This window comes from Squalius cephalus (assembly GCF_949319135.1).
Source record: "Squalius cephalus genome assembly, chromosome: 20".
NCBI classification, from domain to species: Eukaryota; Metazoa; Chordata; class Actinopteri; order Cypriniformes; family Leuciscidae; genus Squalius; species Squalius cephalus.
Window position 1 is genome coordinate 794926 of NC_137141.1, and position 27977 is coordinate 822902.

At 43.3% G+C, this 27977-nt stretch overlaps 1 protein-coding gene across 1 annotated transcript; it reads left to right on the forward strand.

The window, feature by feature from the left end:
- Positions 1–286: 286 nt before the first annotated feature.
- On the forward strand, positions 287–27636 carry LOC307148346 (membrane-spanning 4-domains subfamily A member 4A-like). The gene is made up of 6 exons (XM_079853790.1): positions 287–463; positions 614–733; positions 820–876; positions 13539–13655; positions 16944–17030; positions 27603–27636. Exons 1-5 carry the CDS (start codon positions 305–307, stop codon positions 17028–17030), a joined length of 540 nt encoding a protein of 179 aa, XP_079709916.1. The 5' UTR covers positions 287–304; the 3' UTR covers positions 27603–27636.
- The last annotated feature ends 341 nt before the right edge of the window (positions 27637–27977 follow it).

The window sequence follows — 27977 nt, forward strand, 5'->3', positions numbered from 1 at the left end:
GATTTTTAGATATTTACCATTTTTGATACAGTAATGAAAAACAACTTGTTTGATTGTTTTTGTGTAAGTTGTTGCTCATTTATTGTCTGGTACCAAAAACTGCTTATAAATGTTTTGTGATTTGTGTGGACAAAGGCATCCTTGTCAAAAATGTATTTAGCTATGAGAAGCACAGATATTTTTGTTATCTTTAAATAGTCATCATTTCTCCTATGGAAAGTACTTTGCTGACATTTCTTACTGATCTTGAACAAGAGTGATATGAACATGCTGATTACAGGTGAAATCCAGAACTTTTCCTACAATGGAAACCGGCGAGGTCATCTCAACAGACAAAGGTACAGTCGTCAGACTAAAGGTGACACAGGAAAACGGTATTTGTGTTGATGGACAGGAGACCGAAGGAAAAGATCAAAATACAGTTCTTGAAGGATTTTTGAAATTACAACCAAAGGCATTGGGGGTAATGCATTTACTTAATACCACATACATTATAATAATACATGGTTTTAGGAATTTTCTGAGTATTTAATTTCTTCTAGATCAGTGCATTCATTCACACATGTGTGTTATGCCATAATGAATGAAACACCTGACCTATATCTGCCCTTAGACTGTCCAGGTAATGATTGGAGTGATGGTCTTCTTTCTTGGTGTTCTACTCACCATCAATGACTACAATTACCCTGCTATTCTTGTCTATAGTGGCATCACCTACTGGGGATCTTGCATTGTGAGTTTCATTTCATGTTTTTAAATTTTTTGCCACTCTTTTTAATTTCCAGAATGAACTGTGAAATGTGTTGTTTTTTCTCTCAGTTCATCATTGCTGGATCTCTGTCTGTTGCTGCGCAGATTAAACTTCATCCTTCTGTGGTATGTACATATCACTTAATCAGGGCTGCCAACTCTCAGGCATTCAGTGTGAGACGCAATCGACACTTTTCACACGCTTTCACGCCACACATCCATTTTCTCACGCAGAGAAAGATTGCTCAAGCAGAGCAAAGAGGACACTGACTCCGACAGACTAGACAGAGAAGGTTACTATTGATATGAAAAAAAATTCTCAGCTCTCAGGTTCTGTCCATTTTATTATGAAATTCAGACAATAAATACCGTTTTGGTGCTTGTAAATGTGACTTGACAGATCGCTGTAGCGCCTCAGTTTAAGTAAACCGATCATCTGTTACTTTTTTATTTAAAGATACAGTAGCCTAAGTTACAACTTACCAAAAGGTAAATGCCTCATAAATAATATCGACCAACCAGAGTTTTCAACCATGGAAAGAGGTCAATAAAACAGCAGGAGAACAATTATGGCACAGAACGTTACATTTACCTCAGGAAAGCCTTTTAATGACCAGCACCTTAGTTGACTAGAAAAAATAGCTATAGAGAGGAGTATTTGTCACGGAATGGTCAAAAGTGAAGCGAGGATACAAGTGCGGAAATAAGGATGTTTATTAAGTAAATAAAAGGCAAAACCAAAACTACAAACAAAAACTACCCCTTAGGGGAAACCAAGAGAGATCTCAGGCGGGAACAGGAAACACGAGGGAAACATCGACTACGATCCAGCACAGGACTGCAAACACAGGGAGACTAAATAGGGAGAAAACAAAAGAGGGTAATGAACAAAGCAGGTGGGGAAGATTGATTATCAGGTAACGAGATGGGAGGAGCTAGACAATTGACAGGAGAGCACATGGCACAAGGAATACAAGACAAGCCATGAGCTCACAATAAACCAAACTAAACATAAACAGGACAAACTGGGAATGTCAGAGCTCTGTCACCAACCAGAATATAACCCAGACAGAAATGACAGAACCCTGACATTACCCCCCCTCAAAGGGGACGCCACCTGGTGCCAGCAGGGCAAGACACTGGGGCGATGCCGGCAGGACGAGACGCTGGGGTGGCACTGGCAGGGCGAGGCAATGAGGTGGTGCTGGAAGGCGCTGGGCTGGTGCCAGCAGGGTGAAGCCCTTGGGGATGGGCTCCAGGCCCTGTGGAATAGGAGACGCCTTCCTCCTCCTCCGCTTACGAGAGTGTGGTGGTGTTGCAGTCTCCTTGGCCCCCACTGGGGGTGCAAAAATAATTGCATTACTCACCATGTCTGATCTGGATTCAGACGAAGAACAAGTTCAGCTTTTCTTAGAAAACGCAGGCCAGAATTTTGATCCGGACAATGCTCCAAGTGTGCGCAGAAGTTCGCGACTGGCCAACAAAACAACTCCTCTGCTTGTTATAGCTGACTGGCCTGCTGAGAAAATTCTCGCGACACTGGACAGCCACAACATCCAGTCTCCTCTCGAAATCAGACACGAAGAACTCTTTCAGTTCTTCCTGGAAAACATCCCAGAAACACCCACAACTCCATCGACTCCAACACCATCCAGATCCAGGAAAGCCACTGCCAAGCGAAAGCACTCCTCCCATTCCACCAACCCACCGGCTCCGAAGAAAAGGACGGAACGATCCGGCAACATCACACACAGCTCGAGTCTACAGAGGATCCTGTGCTGTCAGCCCTTCAGAACATTACATTTTCCCTAACCAGCTTAGACGCTAGGATCCAAGCCAAGGAAAATCAGCTTTCTTTCCATTCAACTTCGTCGCCGCCTGCTCCCATGGCTCCCGTTGCTGCTGCAGATGCTGCTCCCTCCACATCATTCATCATGGGACCTGCTTACCTTCTACCACGCAGATCCTTAGCCACGGTTCTCCCAGCGTCCACCACCGGAGCCCCTGCTATCTCTTTCCAGCTGCACGCCCAGATCCTCGCAGGTAACGATATTAATCTGGTAATAACCCTGCTGTGCTCAGAGAGCCAAGATAAAGGCATAGTTGACTGTGGAGACATATGTCATGTTAGAAGATAATGACCAATGGCTGTCTAATTGTCTAACCATTAGACATAACGCGATATTGTCAGTGCTAAAACGCAACTCCGCAACGACACGGAGCTGTCGCGAGATACACGCCTTTAACTTGATGGCTTTCATTAAGTTTAATGTGGCTTTCGGCGTCTTCAGAGACATAATCTGTGAAGTCTATCCGGAGCGCAGATCAGAATTATACACCTATTTAGCCATTATCTCAGACCTCGCCATGACTTATGGTGGGACTCTTTCTACGAGTACCATAAATCTTTCTCGGCTAAGGCAGCTATGTACATTCAACAGTTCAACCAAAGACTGGACTGGTCTGTAGTAGATTTGGCTTTGATAAGCAGACATTTTACCGGTCATCGTGCTTTGTCTTGCTCCTTGTGTAGTTCTTTTGCGCATACTCCTTCTCTGTGCCCGAGAAGTGCTAAACCTCTGGCAGGCCGTTTACCTGAAGATGAAGCAGCAGAAAAGGTTACCCCAGTGATTCATACTCCAATGTGTCATAACTTCAAAGTGTAAATTGCAGGTTAACCACCACAACCAATTAATGTGTAAATTAAAGTGCTCAATATGTATATATGTAAAAATGTCTGTCTTAACCCTCTGAGGTCTGAGCTGTTTTCTGGGCCCTGGAGGTGTTCTGACATGCTCTGACATTTCTGGTTATTTCTGTTACTTGTGACATTTTCATGGCTAAAGTCTAATTACACTGTATTCAGCACAAACTCTGCTACAATAATATATCAACAGCATGTATGTAAAAGTTTGTAGTTTTGAGATAATGACATTTATGCGTGGTTTGTGAAAATACAAAAAAAAATTCTCACTGAAATAAGGCCATGAAACCCCTACTGATTATTTCTTCACAAGACTTTTGAAAATTGTATGACGTAGCCTAGAATATTTGCTGCAAAACTATGTGAAAATCACCCTGACTGCTCATTCAGAGAAGACAATATATTGATTTAAAATTTTTACGACGTGTTTTGTGTGAATAAGCCTTATGCGAAGGGGCGGATTACCTCATTAATATGTAAGGCTTTTCTCACCTGAGAAAGACAAAGAACCTCCCTAATGGCCCTATTAGGAGCTTATCAGGGCCCATCATTCTGAGCAACCTTGCACAATACTGTAAATGAGGAGATTTAAAAAAGAATGGCTTTTAAATTGTTTGGATTTATTTACACAACATAATCCAAATAGACACAACAAATGGCAAAAAAGCACTTATTGAAAGACAGAGACCTTTGTGCCATTCCTAAAAACATTGTACATACCTTCAATTTCCAAGGTGTTTGATTTTCACTTTACCATGTTCATGTTCCAGAGACTCATGTGAATGTTGAAGTCGGTAGGACTCATCTGGGCCCTGAAAAAAAAGTGAACATACTGATATCAAGAGAAAGGTCTGCACGATTTTGGAAATAAATATTAGATTTTTCTGGTTAAAATTGCTTTTTAAAGTTCACAAAATACACACACACACACACACACACACACACACAAATGTTTCCAACAATATATAGTAAATGAACACCAGGATTGTTGTGCCTTGTAGGCATAGGCTATGCGCAGTGCTGGGTAAAATAATAATAAAAATATTTCAGTAACAACCAAGCTAGAGAAAAATATATTGATTATCATGTTACTTCAAATGTTTCCATTCGTTATGATGATATGAAATGAGATAATAGTAAAAACATGAAGCCGTTTGGTGTGTTTTGCTTTTCAAATTTTCAAATGATACATTCAAACGCGATCGCGCTGCAAAATCTGATACATTCAAACGCGATCGCGCTCAAATATAAAACATTATGGTTACCATATACATATCTACGTTTGACCAGATAGCCACAAACACAGTAGGCCTAACAGTAAACACGGGTCTAAATATTATAATATTCCCCATATATCTAGCAACAGTTCAACTGCAACGTGACATTTATGCAACAATAACAAACATGTAAGAATTTCTTACCTTAAATCTTTCTTGTCTTCAAATTGCGTTCTTCTTCTTCTGAGGTAGCCTAAATCCAATGTAAGCTCAGGCGCGTCTTTCAAACTCGACGAAAAGTGAAGTGAAGTGTTTTGGTGTTTTGTTGTTGAGGTAACGAGCGCGTTCGCGTTCCATGTGGAGATTTGCATGTGAATATCTTTTGCGCGAGTGGGCGTGGCCAAATTAACTGTAATGAGCAAGCGTTTGAGAAGCTGGACATCTTGTTGGTTTTATACAAATTACTTAAACAGAAAATATTTGTTTTCGTTTTGAACCCGATCATTTAAAAGTACACACTTAAATGTTTATAAAGGTGTATGGCTCATAAATGTGTGACAAGTATTCGCTGAGTTTTGTTTCAGTTTATAGACGTGCTCAAGAAAAAAAAGTTCACCGCGACGGAGAGGCAGAACGCACACCCTGTTTATATTCTTTATTTTACAAAAGCACAATGTTTTGATTTGATTGTAAGTGGACACATACAAAAGTAGAAATATCACAGATTCTTTTTTTATATTTCTTTTTTCTGTATGACCATAAATGACGGAGTAATTTAAGTTTATAGTGCTACAATGTGGAGAAAATCCAGCAAAACGCGCCGGCGCGTTTGCCGACCTCAGAGGGTTAAAATGCGTTAAAATAACATTTATTGGGGTTTCTTCAAAGGTAGCATGTCTTTTACAGTGACTGGGTGATGACGTTGTAAGATTAATAAGGGAATTAAGATCAATATAACTCAAAGGGGATTGAATTACAGGAAATAAGAACCGAATTATTATGCAAACTATTCAGAATTAATATTTAACACTTTATCAACTATTCGTCCACCGATAAGTTGAGATTAGGGTATTTTACCAATTCTGGACAGAATATTATTCCGTGGCCTACGGTAATAATATCATAAAGTTATGATAACTGATTAATATGAGCAAGGTAGCAAAATCTTCAGTTTAAGGCAGTAACTTGTAAGCACACAGCACAAGACGCTTGTATGTAAAATCAACCAAGACTTTATTGAACTACTCTAATACACACAAACTAAACTAACACAAAAACACACAAACATTCATTCAAACAGTGACAGAGAGTGATGTTATTAACGGAGTGTGAATGGAGTCCCAAATGTCTAGCGTTAGACACTATTTCTTGACCGCAACCTGAGAGAATCAATCTACTAGCACTTTAATCTTAGTTCGTTTTCTTAAGATTTGCACCAGTTCAACCAGAATTAGGAGATATTGTGTACTTGCGTTTAGATGCTCCTGAGCGCGTGCGTTCCCTGTGACGAAGTTGCTGGAGAGGGAATCTCTTCGGCGCTGATTGGCTGGCAGTCGGTCGATGATGCGTTCTGAGGGACAGCACTCGATGGTGAGTGGTTGGTTGGCTTTGCCGGGTGGCGCTTCGTTCGCGGGATTTCCTGGATTGCGGGTTGCTATGCAACGGAGTTTCCTCTGAGTCTGGAGCGACTCTGAGAGGGGTTTCTTTGAAGAAGTTCAACGAAGGATCTTACGGAAGAGTTGATGAGTTTTGAGTGAGCTCTTGGTGGTTTGAAGAGTATGTAAGCATACACGCTGGACGATGGAAAGGTCAGCAAGAGCAAAGGTCACTGCAAAAGCGAGGCACAAGGCAGGCAAAAAGCAAGGCAAAAAGGAAGTCATAGCTGCTTGTCATTGGGTTATAAGCGTGTCCATCTGACCCGTCCTTCCTAGTGCGACAGCCAATCAGATATTGTCTTGGGCGGGACCTACGCCCCGTTCTCCGGTTCTTGCATGTAATTAGCGTAAAGTCCACATGATCACGTGTGCCCAAACTCCTGAGAGTTTAGTTAAACGCTTTAATAAGTAAACTTAATAGTTTAAATATGGTGCATCCTACACACATCTACTTTATATCAACATTCTAGAAATCATTTACCCATCAAGTAGGTACCAAAATACATATACTTCCCATAGTGGAGGTGGAACTAAATAAGGATTTCGCTGTGATAAGTGTTTAACACACAAAATTAACTTCAGTAATATACAGCATACATACTACAGAGAATACACATGTATGAGGCAACTTCTGGTGATTAGTTCCTATAACTGAGGTAGAAAACCTTACAAATAGGCTGTAATGAAAGTTAAACACACAGAAAGAACTCCACAGGTTACATAAAATATACATGATACTTAAGATATATGTGAGGTAAATACTGGTGATCAATTCAGCTTATTGGAAGCAATTTTGAGATCGTTGTTTGTATTAAACCACAAGTGGGTTAATTTCAGTCTATTGGTTTTGGAGACAAAAGTCTCTGGAATTTACAACTGCAGAAAGGGGGGGTGTCCCCTGGTTTAGGGTTTGTGGTGATTCTGGGCCATAAGAATGCTTTAGCATCCTTCGTTTCCTGATAAGGCTGTGGATTTATGCATTGGGGTCACCACAGGGTTCTTGGCCATTTGGTCTTAAGTTTGTGGAACAAAGAGGAATCTTTTCCTGCTGTCCTGGCATCGCTGGTTTGAGATTAGACACACACAACAAGGGAAAGGGGGGTGACATCTCCTTTAGCCATCTCGGCACCATGACTGTGTTTTATGACTTACTAATGATTCACTGGGGAATCGTTCCGAACTGTGGAATGTGGTGTTGGGTTAATATGAAATGGACTGTTCAAGGATAATCCTACAACGTCATAAGAGGGAGTGGCGAACCCATACTCTGCTAGATTCCTACTGTTTGTGGCTTGACTATGGAGAATGACTGGGAGACTGATAACATTAGGGAACAAGCCAAAGGCTTTTCAAATTCTTGCCGTCATGTAGAATAGCAAAAAGAGACAACGACTGAAGACATTTATTTACATGGTGTCCGTAGTCCTAATCAGAGCTGTAGAGATGCACACACTGCACAGGCACAATGGCACTTTGCCAGCATCTGCTGACATGACGCGATATTGTCAGTGCTAAAACGCAACTCCGCAACGACACGGAGCTGTCGCGAGATACACGCCTTTAACTGGATTAAGCCGAGAAAAGCTGTTTTGGACGGGCCGAGCTCAAGGCGGATGAGCGCAGCCCGCGGGAGTTTATTGGTAAAAGAGGTAAACAAAGGTTTAAAATTTTCGTATTTTCGATACTTTATCGCAAGCGCTCTGTTGGATTCTTTTAAATAAATATAAGCTGCCTTTTGTGCTTCATTTGTTAAACGATTTCTTGATCGTGGACTATCCAAAAACTTTTAACACACTAGGTATACCTCTCTTTTTTTATAACGATTTTGTCAGGGTGCGGTGCAGGCAGAAGAAGATGAGGAGTCAAAAAGTTCCAATGCAAAACGTTTTCTTACAATAATATAACTCAAACTAGTACAGATAGGAAGAAGGTTGACACACCAAATACAACAGAGAACGAACCAAGACTGACTGAACTGAAGGAACTTTCACGAGTTCACACTTACAAATAAGTCAGATAGAATAAAGGCGTATTTGGCGTGCTGTCCGAGGAGAGGGCTCCGGGCTCGGTATTCGGCCCGAACCCAGAGTACTCCCCCCGTATTCCTGGCTGTGAAAGAACAAGCCAAGAGTGAGGAGTCGGGGTGGTGGAGGGATGCTGAAAACTGTCAAGGAATGTTAGGTGAGTTGACAGAGTGAATATATATGCTTCCTCTCATGCTGATAGGGTAGACATGGTAATTGTTTGATGACGAGTTGATTGATTGATTATTTGAACGTGCTCCTCCCGAACTTTGTTTATAAAACATCATTAAATACTAACACAGATGAACACTGATTATCAGAACACAGGTGATGTAGATGAGCTGATAATGATGATGACACGTGACATGATGACAGGCAGACAATTCCAAAGAAAACAAACTAAACGGAACACAACTGTGACATTACTCCCCCCTCCCGGTAAGGGGAGGAGGTGGGAGAGGGAGGCTGGGTGGGAATTCGGAGACAGACTCACGGACAGAAGACTCAGGTTCGGAGACAGAAGATTTGGGTTCGGCTTGGTCTCTGTCTCGGCTCGGCTGGCATGATGTGAAGTAAAGCTCAGGCTCGATAGACATGATGTGAAGAAGCTCAGGCTCGGTAGACATGAAGACAACGGGACGAGACTCTGGACGGCGGTCTCGGCAGGACGAGACTCTGGATGGGTGGTCTCGGCGGGACGAGACACTGGTTCGGCAGGCATGACGTGAACAGGCTCAGGCTGGTCAGGCATGACGTGAGGATTCCCTAGGTCTAGCTGTGTTCCGGACCGAGGCACGACGCTCTCCAGACACCGGATGACAGTCTCCCTCCAGTCCAGTCCAGTAGTGTCTGGGAAGTCGATTTGATGGTTAAATGTGGCCCCGATCCTGAACAAGCTGCACAGGCTCTCATCGTCGAGGGAGCTGGTGAAGGCAAGGCTGCAAAAATCCAGGGCAAAAGTAAAAAAGTTTAGGCTCTCCTGAGCTAGGACGGTCATTATGACCCTATCGTCCATTTTGGGCGGTCTGTTCTTCTGTCAGGGTGCGGTGCAGGCAGAAGAAGATGAGGAGTCAAAAAGTTCCAATGCAAAACGTATACTTATAATAATTTAACTTAAACTGGTACAGAAAGGCAGAAGGTTGACAGACCAAATACAACAGAAAACGGACCAAGACTGACTGAACTGAAGGAACTTAAATACTAACACAGATGAACACTGATTAACATAACACAGGTGATGTAGATGAGCTGATAATGATGATGACATGTCCATGTGGCCCTGACTGAAATCAAGCATTGCGTTAGTTCAGGCAGGCCACGTCAGCCAAGCTCGCATCAGCTGATAGCCAGCTGTTCATGACATGTTCCAATCCAGTGTCGATCACAGCAGCACATATAAACTCCCATTCCTTCAGCATTTCCACCATAGCATCACTGCTCACATTTAAACTCCCTCCTCCAACCCCAACTCCACCCCAACTCTGTCTGTTTTGTTTTTCCTGTACAGTTCAATACATTGCAAGCTTTTCTATCATGTTTTTGTATTTTCACAACTCATGCACAGGCGTAGGAGTTTTGCCCAGAACAGAACCATACCGCCAACACTAACTGTATGCTGTAATTGTAATAAATGTATATACTTGGCGAAGTGGTCCTGACTGAATTGAATTTTGTAAGTGATACAATACCTTTTAATTACCCACAAGTAAAGTTAAAATAGAAAATAAAGTTAATACTGGATGACATAATAGCTGTGTCCCAATGTGAAGGCTGCATCCTCCGAAGGCCGTATTTGAAGGCCGATTGGCCGTATTTGAAGGCCGATTGGCCGTATTTGAAGACCGATTGCGTCACAGAGGCGCGATGAAACGTCACAGTGGCGCGACAAAGGATGTCCCAATTCAAAGGCTGCACACTTCGGAGGTCGCATTTGAAGGCCGATTGCGTCACCGCGGCGCGATGAAGGCTGTCCCAATTCAATTCTGCATCCTCCGAAGGCCATATTCGAAGGCCAGTTGCGTCATCGCGGTGCGACGAAGGCTAAAGCGACGCCAAATGCACCCTTCGTTTCCCCGTGAAAGGAAGGATACATAAATGGACACTTAGCGGACTATCTTACCCTATTCTACCCCATAAGTCATCGCGCGCCGGTGACGACAGCATTTTTTTTTTTTTTTATAAATACGGTGGATGGCAAATTCACATGTAAATGTAAGTATTATGTTTTCATTTACTCAAATAGCTAGTGAAACCTGAGTTAAAAGCCACAAGTTTTTCTTTCTTATAAACTTCACCTTAACTCTTTCGTCACCATTGCGTGGCTTCATTTGTCAGGTGGTCTGAGGCAAAACTTGTGCTAATATTAGTTTAATAATTGTTTCAGGGAGCAAGGAGCAGACCGCTCAATTTATTAAATTGCAATTAAAAATAAATAAGTAAACTGAATCAATTAAATTAAATTTTATTGTACCATTTGCAGTAGTCTGTCTAACTTATGTAAATAAGAAATATCACTCACCCTATAAAGCCCACAAACATAAGAAAAGCAGTAGATAAGGCAGCGGGGTTTCACTTTTATGTGTTTTTGTAGTGCTGTCATGCAAGCTATGTCTACAAAGGTTTTAACCAAATTTGAGTATTCATAAATATGATTTCTGAATATGAATATGATTTTAAAAATACAAAGTAAGAAACATCTTTGCTGAAATGTATTGTGCTGTTGTTGTTAACAAGTCATGGTTAATTTGCTCTGCCTTAGGATTGCACGTGTCCTGGGACAGGTGAGGGTGTGAGTGGGAAACCCACTGCTGCAACTTGACCCTGGTTTGTCCTCATGGACAGATGAGATGTTGGGACAGAGGCATTGTTTTAGGAACCCCCCCCCCCATCCTCATCGCCTCAATCCCTGAGGACACACCAGGGCCGAGTTCAACAGTGTGTGCCCAAGAAGAGGAGGAGCCAGGGGTAGCAGCAGCACCAGCACCAGCACGAGCACGAGCACCAGCATCAGCACCAGCACCACAAAGAAGGCGAGACAGAGAGGATGAGTTTTTGGACTTGATTAGAGAAGACATGGGACTGCATATGCGAGGAGAGCATTATTAGCAAATTATCTTGCATACTCTAATGTACTTAAGGCATCAAGAGTAAAAGTAAAGGAATTCTGCAGGAAAAAAACCTTGTCAGGGTTTTTATGATGGTTCTGCTTTTATATTGCTGCATATGTTGCATTTTACTTATGAATATTTTCAAGGTTGATACATTTAAACTATATACTTTTGTGTAGTTTAATGTAAAACAATGCATCATATTGTAAAATAACATCATTTTGTAGTGTTGCTGTCCTGTGTGGGAAAATTACTTTGAGTATTAACAAAGTAGTTTCTTACATATCATCACTGGTTATTTTGAAAATTAAAGTAACAAAATGTAGGCCTATTGTCACAATATTAACAAATTGTTGCTAACCACAGCTCCGTCCCATTTCAAAGGGCGCATCTGAAGCGCTGGGACCGGTCTAGCCTACAGACGATTGTTCTTGTCGCCTAGCAACAGTGACTGACAGCTGCCGAGGACGAGCGGGAGTAACTTTTGCACTGGACTTTTTATATTCTACTGGGTTTTATATTCAAATAAGATTGACAACCTGTGTAAATATATTTACCATGGTCCATTTATGTGCATAATAAAAAGAATGCACTAGCCTACAAAATCGCATCAAGGTAAGATATAAATGAATATTTGAATCTTCGGCTAAGCAGAAAGTACATGACCTGAAACATCCTTACCATGTCCTCCAGTAAAATATAAAACATAAAAATGACAATAGCCAATTCTGGCTCCATAGCTGTTTACTCAATTATATCAAATGAATTATCAGGATGGCAGCATACTCTCGCACCGTTGCTTGGCGCCTGGAGCGATAATCGGGAACACCTGGCTGCGCAATTAGGAAATCCTACGGAGGCTACACGGTGCGTCCTTCGGAGGACGCATAGGCTGCATCGTTTGAAGTCTGTGGCCTTCGGAGGATGCAGCCTTCACATTGACTACGTTTACATGCAGCCAATATCCGGGTTATGGTCGGGTTAGGGTCACTATTTGGGTTTCTGAAACATTCGGAATAACCTGTTTACATGCGTGAGCAGAGAGAGTTACTCCTGTATACATGGAATTTGTAATCAATTGGCAATATCCCAATGTAAACGGCGACGCACGGTTAGCGTCTGGACGTACTGACAACCTTAAGACGCAATATGCGTCATTTCCGATTCTTCTTCCTGTATCCAAAGACATCAACAACAGCAGCAGCACGCGGTTAATGAATAGTTCGGGGCAGATAGCGATCGCCTTTGTTTGCGCTTTCCTCCTCGCTCCAAAAGTGTGGTGCTGTGCTGCGTCTCGCCATGTTTACCTCTACTTCTTGTTTACTTCCGGTATACTGCACGCGGGTTTCTGTATGTGCCGTCTCTACTCAAAAGACCAAGATTCCTTGCGAATAGAACATGCGCAGAACACAAATCAATGTTCCTTTTGATGGGGATATGCCGATACGCGTTTACATGACCAAATATTCGGGTTAGAAAAGGGGTACCCCAGGGGTCATATCCGGGTTTTTAAAAACCGGGATATGAGCATATCCGGGTTTTTGCCGGTGTTTACATGGCCGTGCGCGACCGGGTTATTGCTAATATCCCGGTTTTGAACGGGTTATTGGCTGCATGTAAACGTAGTCATTGGGACACAGCTAATATATTTTAGTTACCCACAAAAGGATAAACTGGTGAGCAAAACTAAGGAACCTTTACTGGCACACAACTAATAAGTATAAGTCCCACTCCTAACTCAAAGTTATAGGCCACACACACACACACACGCGCACACACACACACACACACACACACACACACACACACACACACACACACGTCTCAGTCTCAAGCATGCTCACGAGTTGCAGCTGATGACAATTAACCTGAGTGAAAGAGAATAAGGGAGAGAAATGGAAAGCCCAACACAGGGAACACAAGCAGGCTCTCACAACAAATGATATTAGAACACCCTGGGACGTAACACCCTCCTTAAAAGTAATTATGAGTTTCTGCAAGCCTTTTTAATGATCTGTTGTTTGAGTAAAAATTGTATACCCCCTCAGTGTCTGAAACTTGTACCTTCTGTCTTTGTATAGGTCAAAGCCTCTCTTGGAATGAATGTGTTCAGTGCCATAACTGCAGGACTCGCCATTCTTCTGATGTCCTTACAATTAGGAATAATATCAATGATGGATCCAAGTTTATATGCTGAGGTATTACAGTTCATATTTTGTATTCATGTGTAATGTGTTTTTAATTTGTTTTTTTTGTTTAAAATTCTGTCATCATTTACTCACTGTCATTTGCTAGTAAGACTTTTTTCAGGCAGAATGCATTTTTGCAGTGAGCGCCTTTTTTAAATGTTTTCTATTGGCAGTAAGAGTTTTGCTTGCTGTTCATGCACCCCGAGCACCTCACGCTTTAGCCGCCAGCTGCACCTCGCGTTTTTGTAGGAGCTCTCTGAATAAAAATCAACTCAATGTGATCATGTTTTTTTCCACTGTCCAATCAGATTGACTGGAGAGGTGGCCCTTCCTGTTTACATTTGCTTGGAACGTCCGGAGACTGCAATGATGGAGGAGAAATTTGTGGTGGTTGTTGCGGGTTATTCAGAGCTGTACATCGCTGTTCCCTTGTTCAGGGAAAGAGGTTTACATATGCAACCGAGACGTTCCCTTTCAGTCGGTCATGTTTGACGTATTGCTGCCACCTTCCAGTGCCCAGCACAAGCCTTCTTATCCTTGGGGCAACTTGGGGCTGAAGATGGGACAGGGCTTAGGCCAGGGAAGTCTTAACTGCTGTTCCGCATGACCCATTCAGACAGAATTGGATAACACTTGGAAAGCGTGCCCTTTCAGTGGAAAGGGAATGCTGCAGAAGCCACATTCTGCCCGTAGGGAGGCATCGTGTGGAAGTTACACATGTGTACTGGGCGTTAGGGCAGAACGACATATGGAATGTCACTGAGCTCTAGCAACACCAGAGCAGGCTCTACTAGGGAAAAGACACAGGCTCACCTCAGGAAGCAGTACCGTGGAAGAATACACATATGGGATCGCCGTAGGGATCACATCATATGGCACCCAGCCTAGCACAGGTTCTACCAATGCACACGAGTGTTAGCCCTGGGGTGTGGGAGGAACTTGACAGGGTTTGGCTGACAGAGATCTCACCAGGAGCAGAAATGTCGCACGTATCCGGTCCATAGGAGGGGAATGGCACAGCAAGTCGACACTTCGAGTGGGGTCTATGGTGTTGTCTGGCTATTGGAAGCAAGTACATGGGAGGCAAGTGGCTCGACATGAAGGCTATAAAGAAGGTGTGGATGTAGTGGAGTAGGCTCGCAACCTGAGGGGGAAGGGTGCGTCTTGGGATTGGTACGCCAAGATGATGGCATCCACTATCCACCTCTGCTCCCTCATGTTGCCTCGATTGTTGCCTCAAGTGCCGCACATCATGATCCAGTGCACGGAAAATCCTTGGGAAAGCATGATTGTCAGGTTCCTGAGGGACACGAGGAGACTAAATTCACCCCCCCCCCCATACCCTCTTGACACTTATCTCTAGTGCTCAAGGCGTTGCAGAGTCCTCCCTTTGAACCTCTGCAGGCAGCGGAGTTAAAAGTCTTGTCAATGAAAACAGTTCTCCTGCTTGCTTTGGCTTCCATCAAGATGATAGGTGACCTGCATTCATTTTCGGTTTGACGAATCGTGCCTAGAATTCGTGTGCCCAAAGTTCCTATCACTCCCTTTCGGGACCAGGTGTTGAACCTGCTAGCGCTGCCCCCGGATGCAGGGAGACAGCCTTCGCTCCATCCCATCTTGCAGGAAGGAAAGCTCAGTACCGACCAAGCACCTTCGGTCTTCTCGGTGAGAACAGATTCCACTTCAGAGCATAAGCGTGCCTCGTAGAGGGCGCTCTCACAGAAGTGATGGTGTCTACGACTGCTTATAGTAGATCACCCAAGTTGAAATGAAGCGAAGGGTCTGACAATGGGCTGAGGGTTTGGCGGCAGGCTGGGGTGATTGTCACACAGAGTGTGGCTGGGTTGCCACGCCCATCTCGGGACTCGGGAGCCTCTGAAAAAGTTTCAGTGGGGCCACTTTCTGCTCTTGAGTGTATTCAAGCAGTTCAACACCGACCGGACACGTTCCTCTGTGAGGTGTGCCGTCTGGTTGACCGAGTCCAGCTCCATACAGAGAAAAGAGATCCTCTCCACGGGGGATCCTCTGGAGTTTGCTCTTTTCCCAGTTTACCTGAAGTCCCACATGGCTGAGGTGACTAAGCACCATGTCCCTGTGTTCGCACAACTGCTCCCGAGGCTGAGCTAGTATCAGCCAGTCATCAAGATAGTTAAGGATGCGAACACCACACTCTCTCGTGGGAGCAATGGCCGCCTCTGCAGCCTTCGTAGAGACACGAGGTGACAGTGACAGCCCGAAGGGTAGGATATGCTCTATACTGATATGCTCGACCCTCGAACAAAAAAAGCACAGGAATGGCTTGTGTCGCGGGATGATTGAGACATGAAATTACATGTCCTTCAGGTCGATTGCTGCAAACCAATCTTGTGGACGGATGCATTCGAAAATGCGTTTCTGCATTAGTATCTTGAACTGGAGCCTGTGCAAGGTCCGACTCAAGGTTCACAGATCCAAAATTGGCCTTAACCCATCTCCTTTCTTAGGTACAATGAAGTACTGGCTGTAAAGTAAACTAACGCCTCGACTCAGAAAACATAGTGGCCCGAAGTGGGGTCTGAGTGTGCGGTGCAACAGGATAAAAAGGATTTATAGGGTTCCTCTGCCGGCTCCACACTGAGGCTTTGGTGGAGGCTGCTGCTGAGGCCTGGCGGGAGCGGAGGTGGTGGCAGGGGGACACCCTCGGCGACAAGCAGGTGGAAGATCTGTGACCTGCGGGCGGGTGGCGAACAGAAACAAACTGTTGCAAATTAGCTCAAAAAGGGAATATATATATATATATATATATATATATATATATATATATATATATATATATATATATATATATATATATATGGCTCTGAGAGGAAGAGAACAGTGGAGAACGAGGGGCAGAGTCGTTTTCCTCAGAAAAGCGACTTGCGAGCGCAGTAGCGCAAAAGAGTTTTCCCATTTTCTAGTGACGCAATACAAGTGAACCGTATCGATAGGGAACCTAAACTTCAGAAGGAATCTTTTGGTTTGTGTCTTTTCTTTTTTTAAGCTTGAATGCCTCAGTTATCATTTATTGTAAATGTGTATAAAACAGTCTTCAAAATTTGTCCTGTTCACAGAAGAAAGGTGTATATAGGTTTGGAATAATGACAGAATCTTTTCTTAATTGCTTTATTTTTCTTATTGCTTAAATATATATACTGATTGGTGGGACTCTCATAATTAGCTCAAATTATGCATGCTTCTCAATCAATTTTGTTGAATGTTTTGTAGTATTTTAGTTTGCGGATCGTTGGAATAATGCTGGTGTTCACCATTCCTCAGTTCATCATCTCCATCTGTATCTCAGCATTCGCCTGCAAAGCCACCTGTAACAGAGACTCTACACTGGTCAATGTGGCACTGAACTAGGTAAATGATTCATTGGTGGTTTTATCCCAACAACCTATAGTTATTTGTGTTTAAGTCTATGTTTTTAGAGAATTATGCAAATCCACTAAATAAACCACAAAAAAGGTAAAGCTAGAAGAATGAAAAAGAAATATAAAGTTACCAGAATGTTTCATGGTAAAATGCCTTTAACATTGCTTATGATGAAATAGATATAGGAAATATTAGTCAATCACAACATGCTTTATTGTTTTTCTCTTTTTCAATAAAAAATAGTCTGTATGGTGTGTGGTTCTTGTTAGTAAAATTAAACCTGATAATGAATGTCTTGTGTACTAACATATCTTATCTGTTACTTCCCAGGGATATTGAATTACAGTGAGGAGATCCTACCAGCCACAGTTTGAGAGGAATTAATGTTTTATATATATATATATATATATATATATATATATATATATATATATATATATATATATATATATATATATATTAGTCTTACAGGCAAGAATATTTGTGCATATTTGTACTTCTGCATGAGGCAAGGCCCAAAGTTTTGTAATATAATTTCATTACATGTTTGACTTGGACCAAAGATTCTATTTGTTAACCAAGTTTCTGAATTAGTATATCCTGGACTTTTTGTTTAGTCTGTTGTGATACAGTTGAACAAACACACACACACACACACACACACACACACACACACACACACACACACACACACACACACATTTTGTGGTCAAAAGTAAATAAACAAACAAGGTGAAAACATCTGTGTTATCCAAAACGAGTCATCTGGGAACAGTATAAATTCTGAATAAGTAGTTGTTTCTCACATCTTTTAAATAATAGACCTATTACCAAGCATTCTTTACAATCTACAGTCTAATAAAAGTAAAATCATACAACTACACCTATTTCTGAATATTGTTCGATGATGAAGTATTGATCTAAGTAGTCTATGTAGCAAAGTAAAAAAAAAAATAAATAAAAAATTGACAGACCACTGATTGTCAATAAATGTAAGGAAAATAGGCTAAACAATTAAATAAACCGGTTTCTGAGTTTTCTCTCTTTTCTTGTTAGACTTATTAGAGTTATATATCCCTTTTTAATCTCTTTTTATTTCTTATATTAGTTAGCCTATGTATTTCCTTTTAATCTTTTTTTAAATTAGATTTATTGCAAATTGTCTCTATTTTAACTCGTATTTCAATATTTTCTTTTTACATATTCATCTTTTAGAGTCATAGTTACTTATCTGAACTAATTTTAGGTTTTATGTTTCTTAATTGAAATCTACACTGGTTTAGTTACCTTTTTTACAGTTCAAATCACAAAGAAAATTAAAATAACACTTACATTTCAATTATTTCACACAATAAACCCTTATCTCTAAAATAAATAAATAAAACAGGCAATAAACAAATGAACAAACAATAAAGAACAATTCAACGGTCAATATAGATAAACAGATCAAATAGGCCTATCCATAGATTCAAAAGTGCATTTTCAAATACCAGTCTCTGAATTCAAAAGGAAAAACAATAATTCAGTGATGTTTTAACACTTCAGGCCTATCGTCGTGTTGAATGGGACAAAAATAGACTATATCGATTGAGAAGAGATAAGAGTTCCATGTCAGTTCACTCTGTCATCCTGCACAGACTTTTCCTCCGTCCGGGGAAAACTAAGCAGTGAATGCGCTGAAACTCAAGATTTGCTGGGAGGCTTGCCATCTTCTTCCACACAGTGATGATTCAGTCCGTGTCATCGCCATGTCCAGAATGAAAACACTCAAAAATCACACAAAATCACTCGTAACAACAAAATATAGTTCATTTTGAAATTAAATAAATATCTAGCTAGACGTTCTGTCTAGTTTTAAGTCATAATCATTGTTATTGTCCCTTGATTGTCCTTTTATCTGCAATTTAAAAAAAAATTTGGATCATTAATGGAAAAAGTTTTAACTTTACATTTCTGAATTCAGTAATGAATTTAACCACTCTGGCTTACTATTTATTTTTTTATTTTCTTTATTTGTATTTGTAATTACTCTGGGTTACATACACAAATAATGTGTTACTTCTGTACCTGAATAAATTTAAATGTCATAAAATCACAAGTCTAGTTTTGATTTCATGGTCAGAATATTATTTTTATTTTATTTTTATTTTAGAACTGTTATGTGAGAATAAAGACAGCATCAGTCAAGCGTAGACCATTTAAAAAGGTCAAATACACAAATAAAATATTTAGGTAGGTCACAGCTGCATCTGTCTCCAAAAAAGAGGAAAAAAGATGTGATTTCATGTTTTTGATCGATCTGATGTTATTTGAGAGCCACCAGAGGGCACTCCACACCAGACTATTATCACTCCCTTACAAAGTACATTTCCCATAACTCACTGCCCGGACTCATCATCACTGATTGCATTCACCTGTGACTCATTACCCTGTTAGTCTCAGCCTATTTCTACCATGGACACTCAATCACTCACTGCAATGTTTTGTATGTTGTTGAACTGCCTTTCTGAGCGGTTTCCCTGGTTTCATGTCTCATGTCTCATGTCTCATTTGCCTGTTCCGTGGATTACTCTTTTGCCTCTGACCCCTGCCTGTTTTGTTTGTTTGTTTGTTTGTTTGTTTGGACTGCCTACCTGTGTTTTGACCTATTGCCTGTATATTGGATTACGTGGCTGGAGTGCCCCTTAATTTAAGCTGCATTTGGATCTCAACCTTCGTGACACGGAGCAGTTTGTAACAGAAAACTTCGCCCCACCAAGATCCAGCAGCACAGATTATGTGTCTCCGTCAGGGAGACCGGCCCATAGAGGAGTATGTGAGACTTTATTGAGCTGGCACATTTGGCATTTTTTGATGAAGTTTGCCTAATGATATTTTTCCGTGGAGGACTAACCAAGCCGTTCAGATCCCTTATGCCACTTCATCACCCTGGCTGGAATCTTCAACAGTATATAATCCATGCTCTTTTGCTGGCTGGTTCACTTCACGTCAGCCCTGCTGAGCCTGAGCCTCTTCACGTCACGCCTGCCGATCCAGAGACTGTTCACATCACGCCTGCCAATGCAGAGACTGTTCACGTCACGTCCGCCGAGCCAGTGTCTCCGGACAGGATGGCCGTCGCCGAGCCAGTATCTCCGGACAAGATGGCCACCACCGAGCCGGTGTTTGTTCCTGTTCCTGAGCCGGTGTCTGTTTCTGTTCCTGAGCCGGTGTCTGTTCCTGTTCATAACTCCATAGCCGCCTTGATAGGAACATGTTGGCCGCGCCGCCATGGTCTCCTGAACTGTCTGGTCTGCCCTATAGCCCTGAACCGTCTGCTCCTCCCTGGCCGCCTGAAGGGTCGTCTCCTCCCTGGCCGCCTGAAGGGTCGTCTCCTCCCTGGCCGCCTGAAGGGTCGTCTCCTCCCTAGTCTCCTGAAGGGTCGTCTCCTCCCTGGCCTCCTGAAGGGTCGTCTCCTCCCTGGCCTCCTGAAGGGTCGTCTCCTCCCTGGCCGCCTGAAGGGTCGTCTCCTCCCTGGCCGCCTGAAGGGTCGTCTCCTCCCTGGCCGCCTGAAGGGTGGTCTCCTCCCTGGCCTCCTGAAGGGTCGTCTCCTCCCTGGCCTCCTGAAGGGTCGTCTCCTCCCTGGCCGCCTGAAGGGTCGTCTCCTCCATGGCCTCCTGAAGGGTGGTCTCCTCCCTGGCCGCCTGAAGGGTCGTCTCCTCCATGGCCTCCTGAAGGGTCGTCTCCTCCATGGCCTCCTGAAGGGTCGTCTCCTCCATGGCCTCCTGAAGGGTCGTCTCCTCCATGGCCTCCTGAAGGGTCGTCTCCTCCATGGCCTCCTGAAGGGTCGTCTCCTCCATGGCCTCCTGAAGGGTCGTCTCGTCCCTGGCCTCCTGAAGGGTCGTCTCGTTCGTCCCTGGCCTCCTGAAGGGTCGTCTCCTCCCTGGTCTCCTGAAGGGTCATCTCGTCCCTGGCCTCCTGAAGGGTCATCTCGTTCGTTCTTGGCCGCCTGAAGGGTCGTCTCCTTCCTGGCCTCCTGAAGGGTCGTCTCCTTCCTGGCCTCCTGAAGGGTCGTCTCCTCCCTGGCCTCCTGAAGGGTCGTCTCCTCCCTGGCCTCCTGAAGGGTCGTCTCCTCCCTTGCCTCCTGAAGGGTCGTCTCCTCCCTGGCCTCCTGAAGGGTCGTCTCCTCCCTGGCCGCCTGAAGGATGGTCTCCTCCCTGGTCTCCTGAAGGGTCGTGACCTCCCTGGTCTCCTGAAGGGTCGTCTACTCCATGGCCGTCTGAAGGGTCGTCTCCTACCTGGCCGCCTGAAGGGTCGTCTCCTCCCTGGCCGCCTGAAGGGTCGTCTCCTCCCTGGCCGCCTGAAGGGTCGTCTCCTCCCTGGCCTCCTGAAGGGTCGTCTCCTCCATGGTCTCCTGAAGGGTCGTCTCGTTCGTTCTTGGCCGCCTGAAGGGTCGTCTCCTTCCTGGCCTCCTGAAGGGTCGTCTCCTTCCTGGCCTCCTGAAGGGTCGTCTCCTCCCTGGCCTCCTGAAGGGTCGTCTCCTCCCTGGCCTCCTGAAGGGTCGTCTCCTCCCTTGCCTCCTGAAGGGTCGTCTCCTCCCTGGCCTCCTGAAGGGTCGTCTCCTCCCTGGCCGCCTGAAGGATGGTCTCCTCCCTGGTCTCCTGAAGGGTCGTGACCTCCCTGGTCTCCTGAAGGGTCGTCTACTCCATGGCCGTCTGAAGGGTCGTCTCCTACCTGGCCGCCTGAAGGGTCGTCTCCTCCCTGGCCGCCTGAAGGGTCGTCTCCTCCCTGGCCGCCTGAAGGGTCGTCTCCTCCCTGGCCTCCTGAAGGGTCGTCTCCTCCATGGCCTCCTGAAGGGTCATCTCGTTCGTTCTTGGCCGCCTGAAGGGTCGTCTCCTTCCTGGCCTCCTGAAGGGTCGTCTCCTTCCTGGCCTCCTGAAGGGTCGTCTCCTCCCTGGCCTCCTGAAGGGTCGTCTCCTCCCTTGCCTCCTGAAGGGTCGTCTCCTCCCTGGCCTCCTGAAGGGTCGTCTCCTCCCTGGCCGCCTGAAGGATGGTCTCCTCCCTGGTCTCCTGAAGGGTCGTGACCTCCCTGGTCTCCTGAAGGGTCGTCTACTCCATGGCCGTCTGAAGGGTCGTCTCCTACCTGGCCGCCTGAAGGGTCGTCTCCTCCCTGGCCGCCTGAAGGGTCGTCTCCTCCCTGGCCGCCTGAAGGGTCGTCTCTCCCTGGCCTCCTGAAGGGTCGTCTCCTCTCTGGCCTCCTGAAGGGTCGTCTCCTCCATGGTCTCCTGAAGGGTCGTCTCTCCCTGGTCTCCTGATGGGTCGTCTCCTCCATGGTCTCCTGAAGGGTCGTCTCTCCCTGGTCTCCTGAAGGGTCGTCTCCTCCCTGGCCTCCTGAAGGGTCGTCTCCTCCATGGTCTCCTGAAGGGTCGTCTCTCCCTGGTCTCCTGAAGGGTCGTCTCCTCCATGGTCTCCTGAAGGGTCGTCTCCTCCATGGCCTCCTGATGGGTCGTCTCTCCCTGGTCTCCTGATGGGTCGTCTCCTCCATGGTCTCCTGAAGGGTCGTCTCCTCCATGGCCTCCTGAAGGGTCGTCTCCTCCCTGGCCTCCTGAAGGGTCGTCTCCTCCCTGGCCTCCTGAAGGGTCGTCTCCTCCCTGGCCTCCTGAAGGGTCGTCTCCTCCATGGTCTTCTGAAGGGTCGTCTCCTCCATGGCCTCCTGAAGGGTCGTCTCCTCCCTGGCCTCCTGAAGGGTCGTCTCCTCCATGGCCTCCTGAAGGGTCGTCTCTCCCTGGTCTCCTGAAGGGTCGTCTCCTCCATGGCCTCCTGAAGGGTCGTCTCCTCCATGGCCTCCTGAAGGATGGTCTCCTCCCTGGTCTCCTGAAGGGTCGTCTCCTCCATGGCCGCCTGCTCAGCCTGCTCCGCCCTGGTCGCCAGCACTGCCCTGGCCTCCCGTCTTGCCACAGTCTCCAGGTCCTCTTCCGCTTCACGAGCCTGGCCCTCCATCCTGCCCCCGGGTCCGCCTCCGCTCCACCTCCCTCCTGTATAATTTTATAGCGTCTGGAAGCCGCTCCTTAGAGGGGGGAGCTATGTAACGGTCAACAGCTGGAGTGCCCTTGAGAGCCACCAGAGGGCACTCCACACCAGACTATTATCACTCCCTCACAAACTACATTTCCCATAACTCACTGCCCGGACTCATCATCACTGATTGCATTCACCTGTGACTCATTACCCTGTTAGTCTCAGCCTATTTATACCATGTTCACTCATTCACTCACTGTGGATGTTTTGTATGTTGTTGAACTGCCTTTCCGAGCGTTTTCCCTGGTTTCATGTCTCTTGGTTTTTGGATTTTTTTGCCTGTTACGTGGATTACTCTTTTGCCTCTGACCCCTGCCTGTTTTGTTTGTTTGTTTGTTTGGACGGCCTACCTGTGTTTTGACCTATTGCCTGTACGTGTCTGGATTGCCCCTTAATTAAAGCTGCATTTGGCTCTCAACCTTCGTGTCTCGGAGCAGTTCGGAACATTATTGAACTGTGAAACCAGCATGAAGAACTATTTTTGCTTTGAATGATCTGAATGTGCATTCTCGGCCACATCAAACCACGACTGGCTGCCTGTTCAAGGGTCACTTACGTCAAAGATTGTTGCTTTATGTGTAGAGTAATTATTTCACTGTACCAATATTTTTTATGTACACTAAAATTTTGCAGTTACATGCAGTCCTGTCAGACAAATCTTTTGTAGTTGTGCAGTGTCCCTCTCATTAATGTTACACTCATTGCTTATGGGTAATATTTCAGATTTCTTGATACAAAAATGGCAAAAAGTCTCATCAGGGTTTAATTTATAGTCATTTTAAAGCCTTTTTCCATCATTTATTGATAAATCAGGGCCCAACTACAGGATTATTGTGTGTTTTGAACAGAGACACGTCTGTTGGTGCTTTTAATCACAGAGATTTTTTGTCCTCAATCAACGGCTATAATTTATGCTATCTTGTAGATTTGATCTATATGTACATTTAATCAGGAAGGGCTTCAACAAAATCTTTAAAAGTATAAAGCAAGCTCATATGAAGCAAGCTCCTCCTCCTTAGCAGTTCTTCACAGTCCACACACACACACACACACACACACACACAGATACGCCATTAGAGTGATCAGACATCCTCATCAACAACTCATTTCAGGTAAAATATTTTATGCGTTAATTGACATCTATAGTTTATTTTATTACTAGTGAGACTCAGTGTAAACGGTTGTTCATTTATTGTTATACTTTGGCACATAAAATTATATTTATTAGTTTTGGATTTGTTTGGACATTAGGCTACAAAATATACAATCCTGCAAAATACTGTGAACAGAGTAAATTTGAGTCCTGTGATGTTTCGTCGGAGAGGAAGACGTCTATAAGCTCATGTAAGCCTTAGTAAAGCAAGTATCACGGTTTTATCCGTCACTCTGGACAAGGGCATCAGATAATGCTTTAATCATAAATACTGTACATGAAACACAGAAAATAAAACAGCCTTGAGTGAGTTGTGAACTGCAGAATCTGAACGCTTAATTACAGGTGAAAACTCTTCCTAAAATGGAAACCAGCAAGATCATCTCCTCTGATAAAGCTACAGTTGTCATCCAAGTAAATCCACAGGTGACTCAGAATATTGTGACTGGTGATGATGGGCAGGAGACCAGAGGAGCACAGCCCAGCACGGCTCTTACTGGCTTTATCAAAGCACAACCAAAGGCATTAGGGGTAATCATTTAATGATGAATTACAATTATGGATGATTTTGGGAATATTTCGGGGATAAAAATCTGTTATTATTATATGACCTCAAGTTAACAGATGTGTTCCGATCTGATTGCCTTAAGACTGTATAGTGCATAACACATTAATAGCTTCTCTCTCTCTCTCTGTGTGTGTGTGTGTGTGTGTGTGTGTGAATGCTATGCCCTTATGAAGAACACTACTTGACTCATATCTGCCCTGTCTAGACTGTCCAAATAATGATTGGAGTGGTGGTTTTTTTATTGGGTATCTTACGCACCAGTGCCTTCTATTACCATCTGTCTGTCATCAGTGGCATCACCTACTGGGGATCCGTTATTGTAAGTTTCATTTAATGGTTTTACTGTTTTTAATTTCCAGAATGAACTGTGAAATGTGTTGTTTCTCTCTCAGTTCATCAGTGCTGGATCTCTGTCTGTTGCTGCGCAGAATAAACTTCATCTGTGTGTGGTACGTACATAATGTGCTGAAATGGTGGTGGTGGTGGCGCAATGGATAAGACACATGCCTTTGGTGTGAGAGACCCGGGTTCGAATCCACTGTGAGACACCAATGTGTCCCTGAGCAAGACACTTAACCCCTAGTTGCTCCAGAGGCGTGCGACCTCTGACATATATAGCAATTGTAAGTCGCTTTGGATAAAAGCGTCAGCTAAAATGAATAAATGTAAATGTAAAATGAAATCTGTGTGTGATAACTTTCCTTTTGCCACATTGTTTCTAATGTATTCATACACTATTATTATTAAATCATTACAAGCTGTCAAACATATAGCATCAGTCCAGATATCATCATCTGTTAGCAGCATCTGTTTAACCCGTATGTGCTGTTGGGGCCGGGGGAAACTACAAATGACGTTTGCTATAATATTTAAAAAACAAATATTATCCCTTCATCTAAATGGCATGAAACTTGATGACTTTTCTCACACTTACTATATCCACACAGAAAAAAAATTAAATGGTATCTGACTATGTTAGTGTGACAAAAAAAAAAAAAGTCACACTCAGGATGTTTGGGGCTCTGTAGACGCCACATAGGAAATGAATATTGTGTGTGTGTGTGTGTGTGTGTGTGTGTGTGTGTGTGTGGCGGGGCGGGGCGGGGCGGGGGGGAACACAAATACAGAACACAAATACACAGAAATGCATGGCAACACTACAACACATCCGCTTGTGCTCATCCCCAGTCTCCTGCTATTGAGTGATATTGAGAAATGTAGATCTCCTATAAAGTGATTATTACATAACATTTTTATATTCTGTCAAAATGTATATATGTATATATAAATGATTACAAATTGAGGCAAATAAGTTTTAAATATACCATAAACTCCCCCAAAAACTCTCTTTTCCCACAGTAGACAGAAGCTTGCACATTAATCTCAACTTTCTTATAGAACAATGACACATTTTTACCAGAAGAATATGGACTAAAAGGGGATCTGACTCATTATCAATTTACATATTTAAACCTGCAGTTCAGGACATTTTATAAGTGTACACCCTTTACTATTACTGTCACCTTTCACATGTCAGCTCTTTTCCTCTGCAGGTCAAAGCCTCTATTATAATGAATGTGTTCAGTGCCATAACTGCGGGGATAGCCATCGTTCTGATGTCCATAGATATTGATATCATTTCCAGTGGAGGGTGGTGGTATCACTATCGTTCTTCTGACTATTTAAGGTACTAAATGTACAATGTGCAATACTATAGTAATGTGATCAGCTTAAATTTGTTTATTCTTTAATTGCTGTTTACTTGAATAGTTCACCCAAAAATGACAACTGTGTCATCATTTACTAATTGAAACAAATTTTTACTAATAAAGATTGTGCTTTTCAGTATTTTCCATACAGTTATAATGACTAACGACTAGAAATTGTTCTTCAAATGACACAAAAGGCATAATAGAAGTATCATAAAAATTGAAAGTAATCCATGTGACTTGTGCACTGTTTCAATTGTTCAAACTACTGTTAATATGTAGTATAATATGAACTTTTAGAGCCTCACTCAATGTAACTGATGGGATATTATTTGTAATCTACTTTTATATGATTTGTTGAATATATTTTAGAGATATGATCTGGGGATCGTTGGAATAATGCTGGTGTTCTCCATTACTCAGTTCATCATCTCCATCCGTATCTCAGGATTTGCCTGTAAAGCCACCTGTAACCAAGACTCTACTGTGGTCAATGTGGCACTGAACCAGGTATACGACCCTAACCCTAACCCTAACTATAACCAGGGTGGCAGTCAGTTTCATCCCAACAACCAATAGTTTTTTTATTTTTTTTCATTTAGGTTAAAAAGCCACAACCAAAGGTAAAGCTATCAGAATGGAAAGGAAATGTAATGCGACCAGAAAATGTTCAATTGTAAACTGCCTTTTACCTCACTGGTCTAAAACTAGGACATTCTACTATAATAACATGTTCGTTTTTTAATAAACTATTTCTAGTCTTGTATTGTTGAAATAGTCATGCTACATAGAAAACAACTAATTTACTACTAATTAAAAACATCAACTGCACACAGTATGGAAACAAGGAACTATAAGTCAATCACAACTTCATTGTAAACTTCAGCTTTGTCCGACTGCTAGACTGTTGAAGTGGGTGACAGTGCTTTTAAACACTCACAGGGTTTTTCACATTGTCACTCATCACAGTACAACCTATACAAATATGTATATAGTGTGTGGACCTTGTTAGTAAAATTAAACCTGATAATGAGTGTCTTGTGTACTAACATATCTTATCTGTTACTTCCCAGGGATACTGAATCACAGTGAGGAGATCCTACCAGCCACAGTTCGAGAGGAATTAATATCTCATGTTGTGGCATCTGATGAATATTTTTTGAGAATTGAAAATTGAAAGTACACCAAATAAATGGTTTGTTGATGCAAAACCCCCTCTGTGTCTCTTGTGTCTTTTGTTTTAACCTATAATAAAATAATTAAATAATTAAAACTACAACAAAGCAGGGGCAGCAGCAATAACCCCCCAAAACAAAACCATAAGCTAATATCCCCCAAACACAAACTGACAGCGAGAAATCTGAATTCCTTTAAAAAAAAACAAACAAAAAAAAACAAAACACTGAGACTGTAAAAGACAGACAAGAATAGGCCATTTGCAGCAAAGT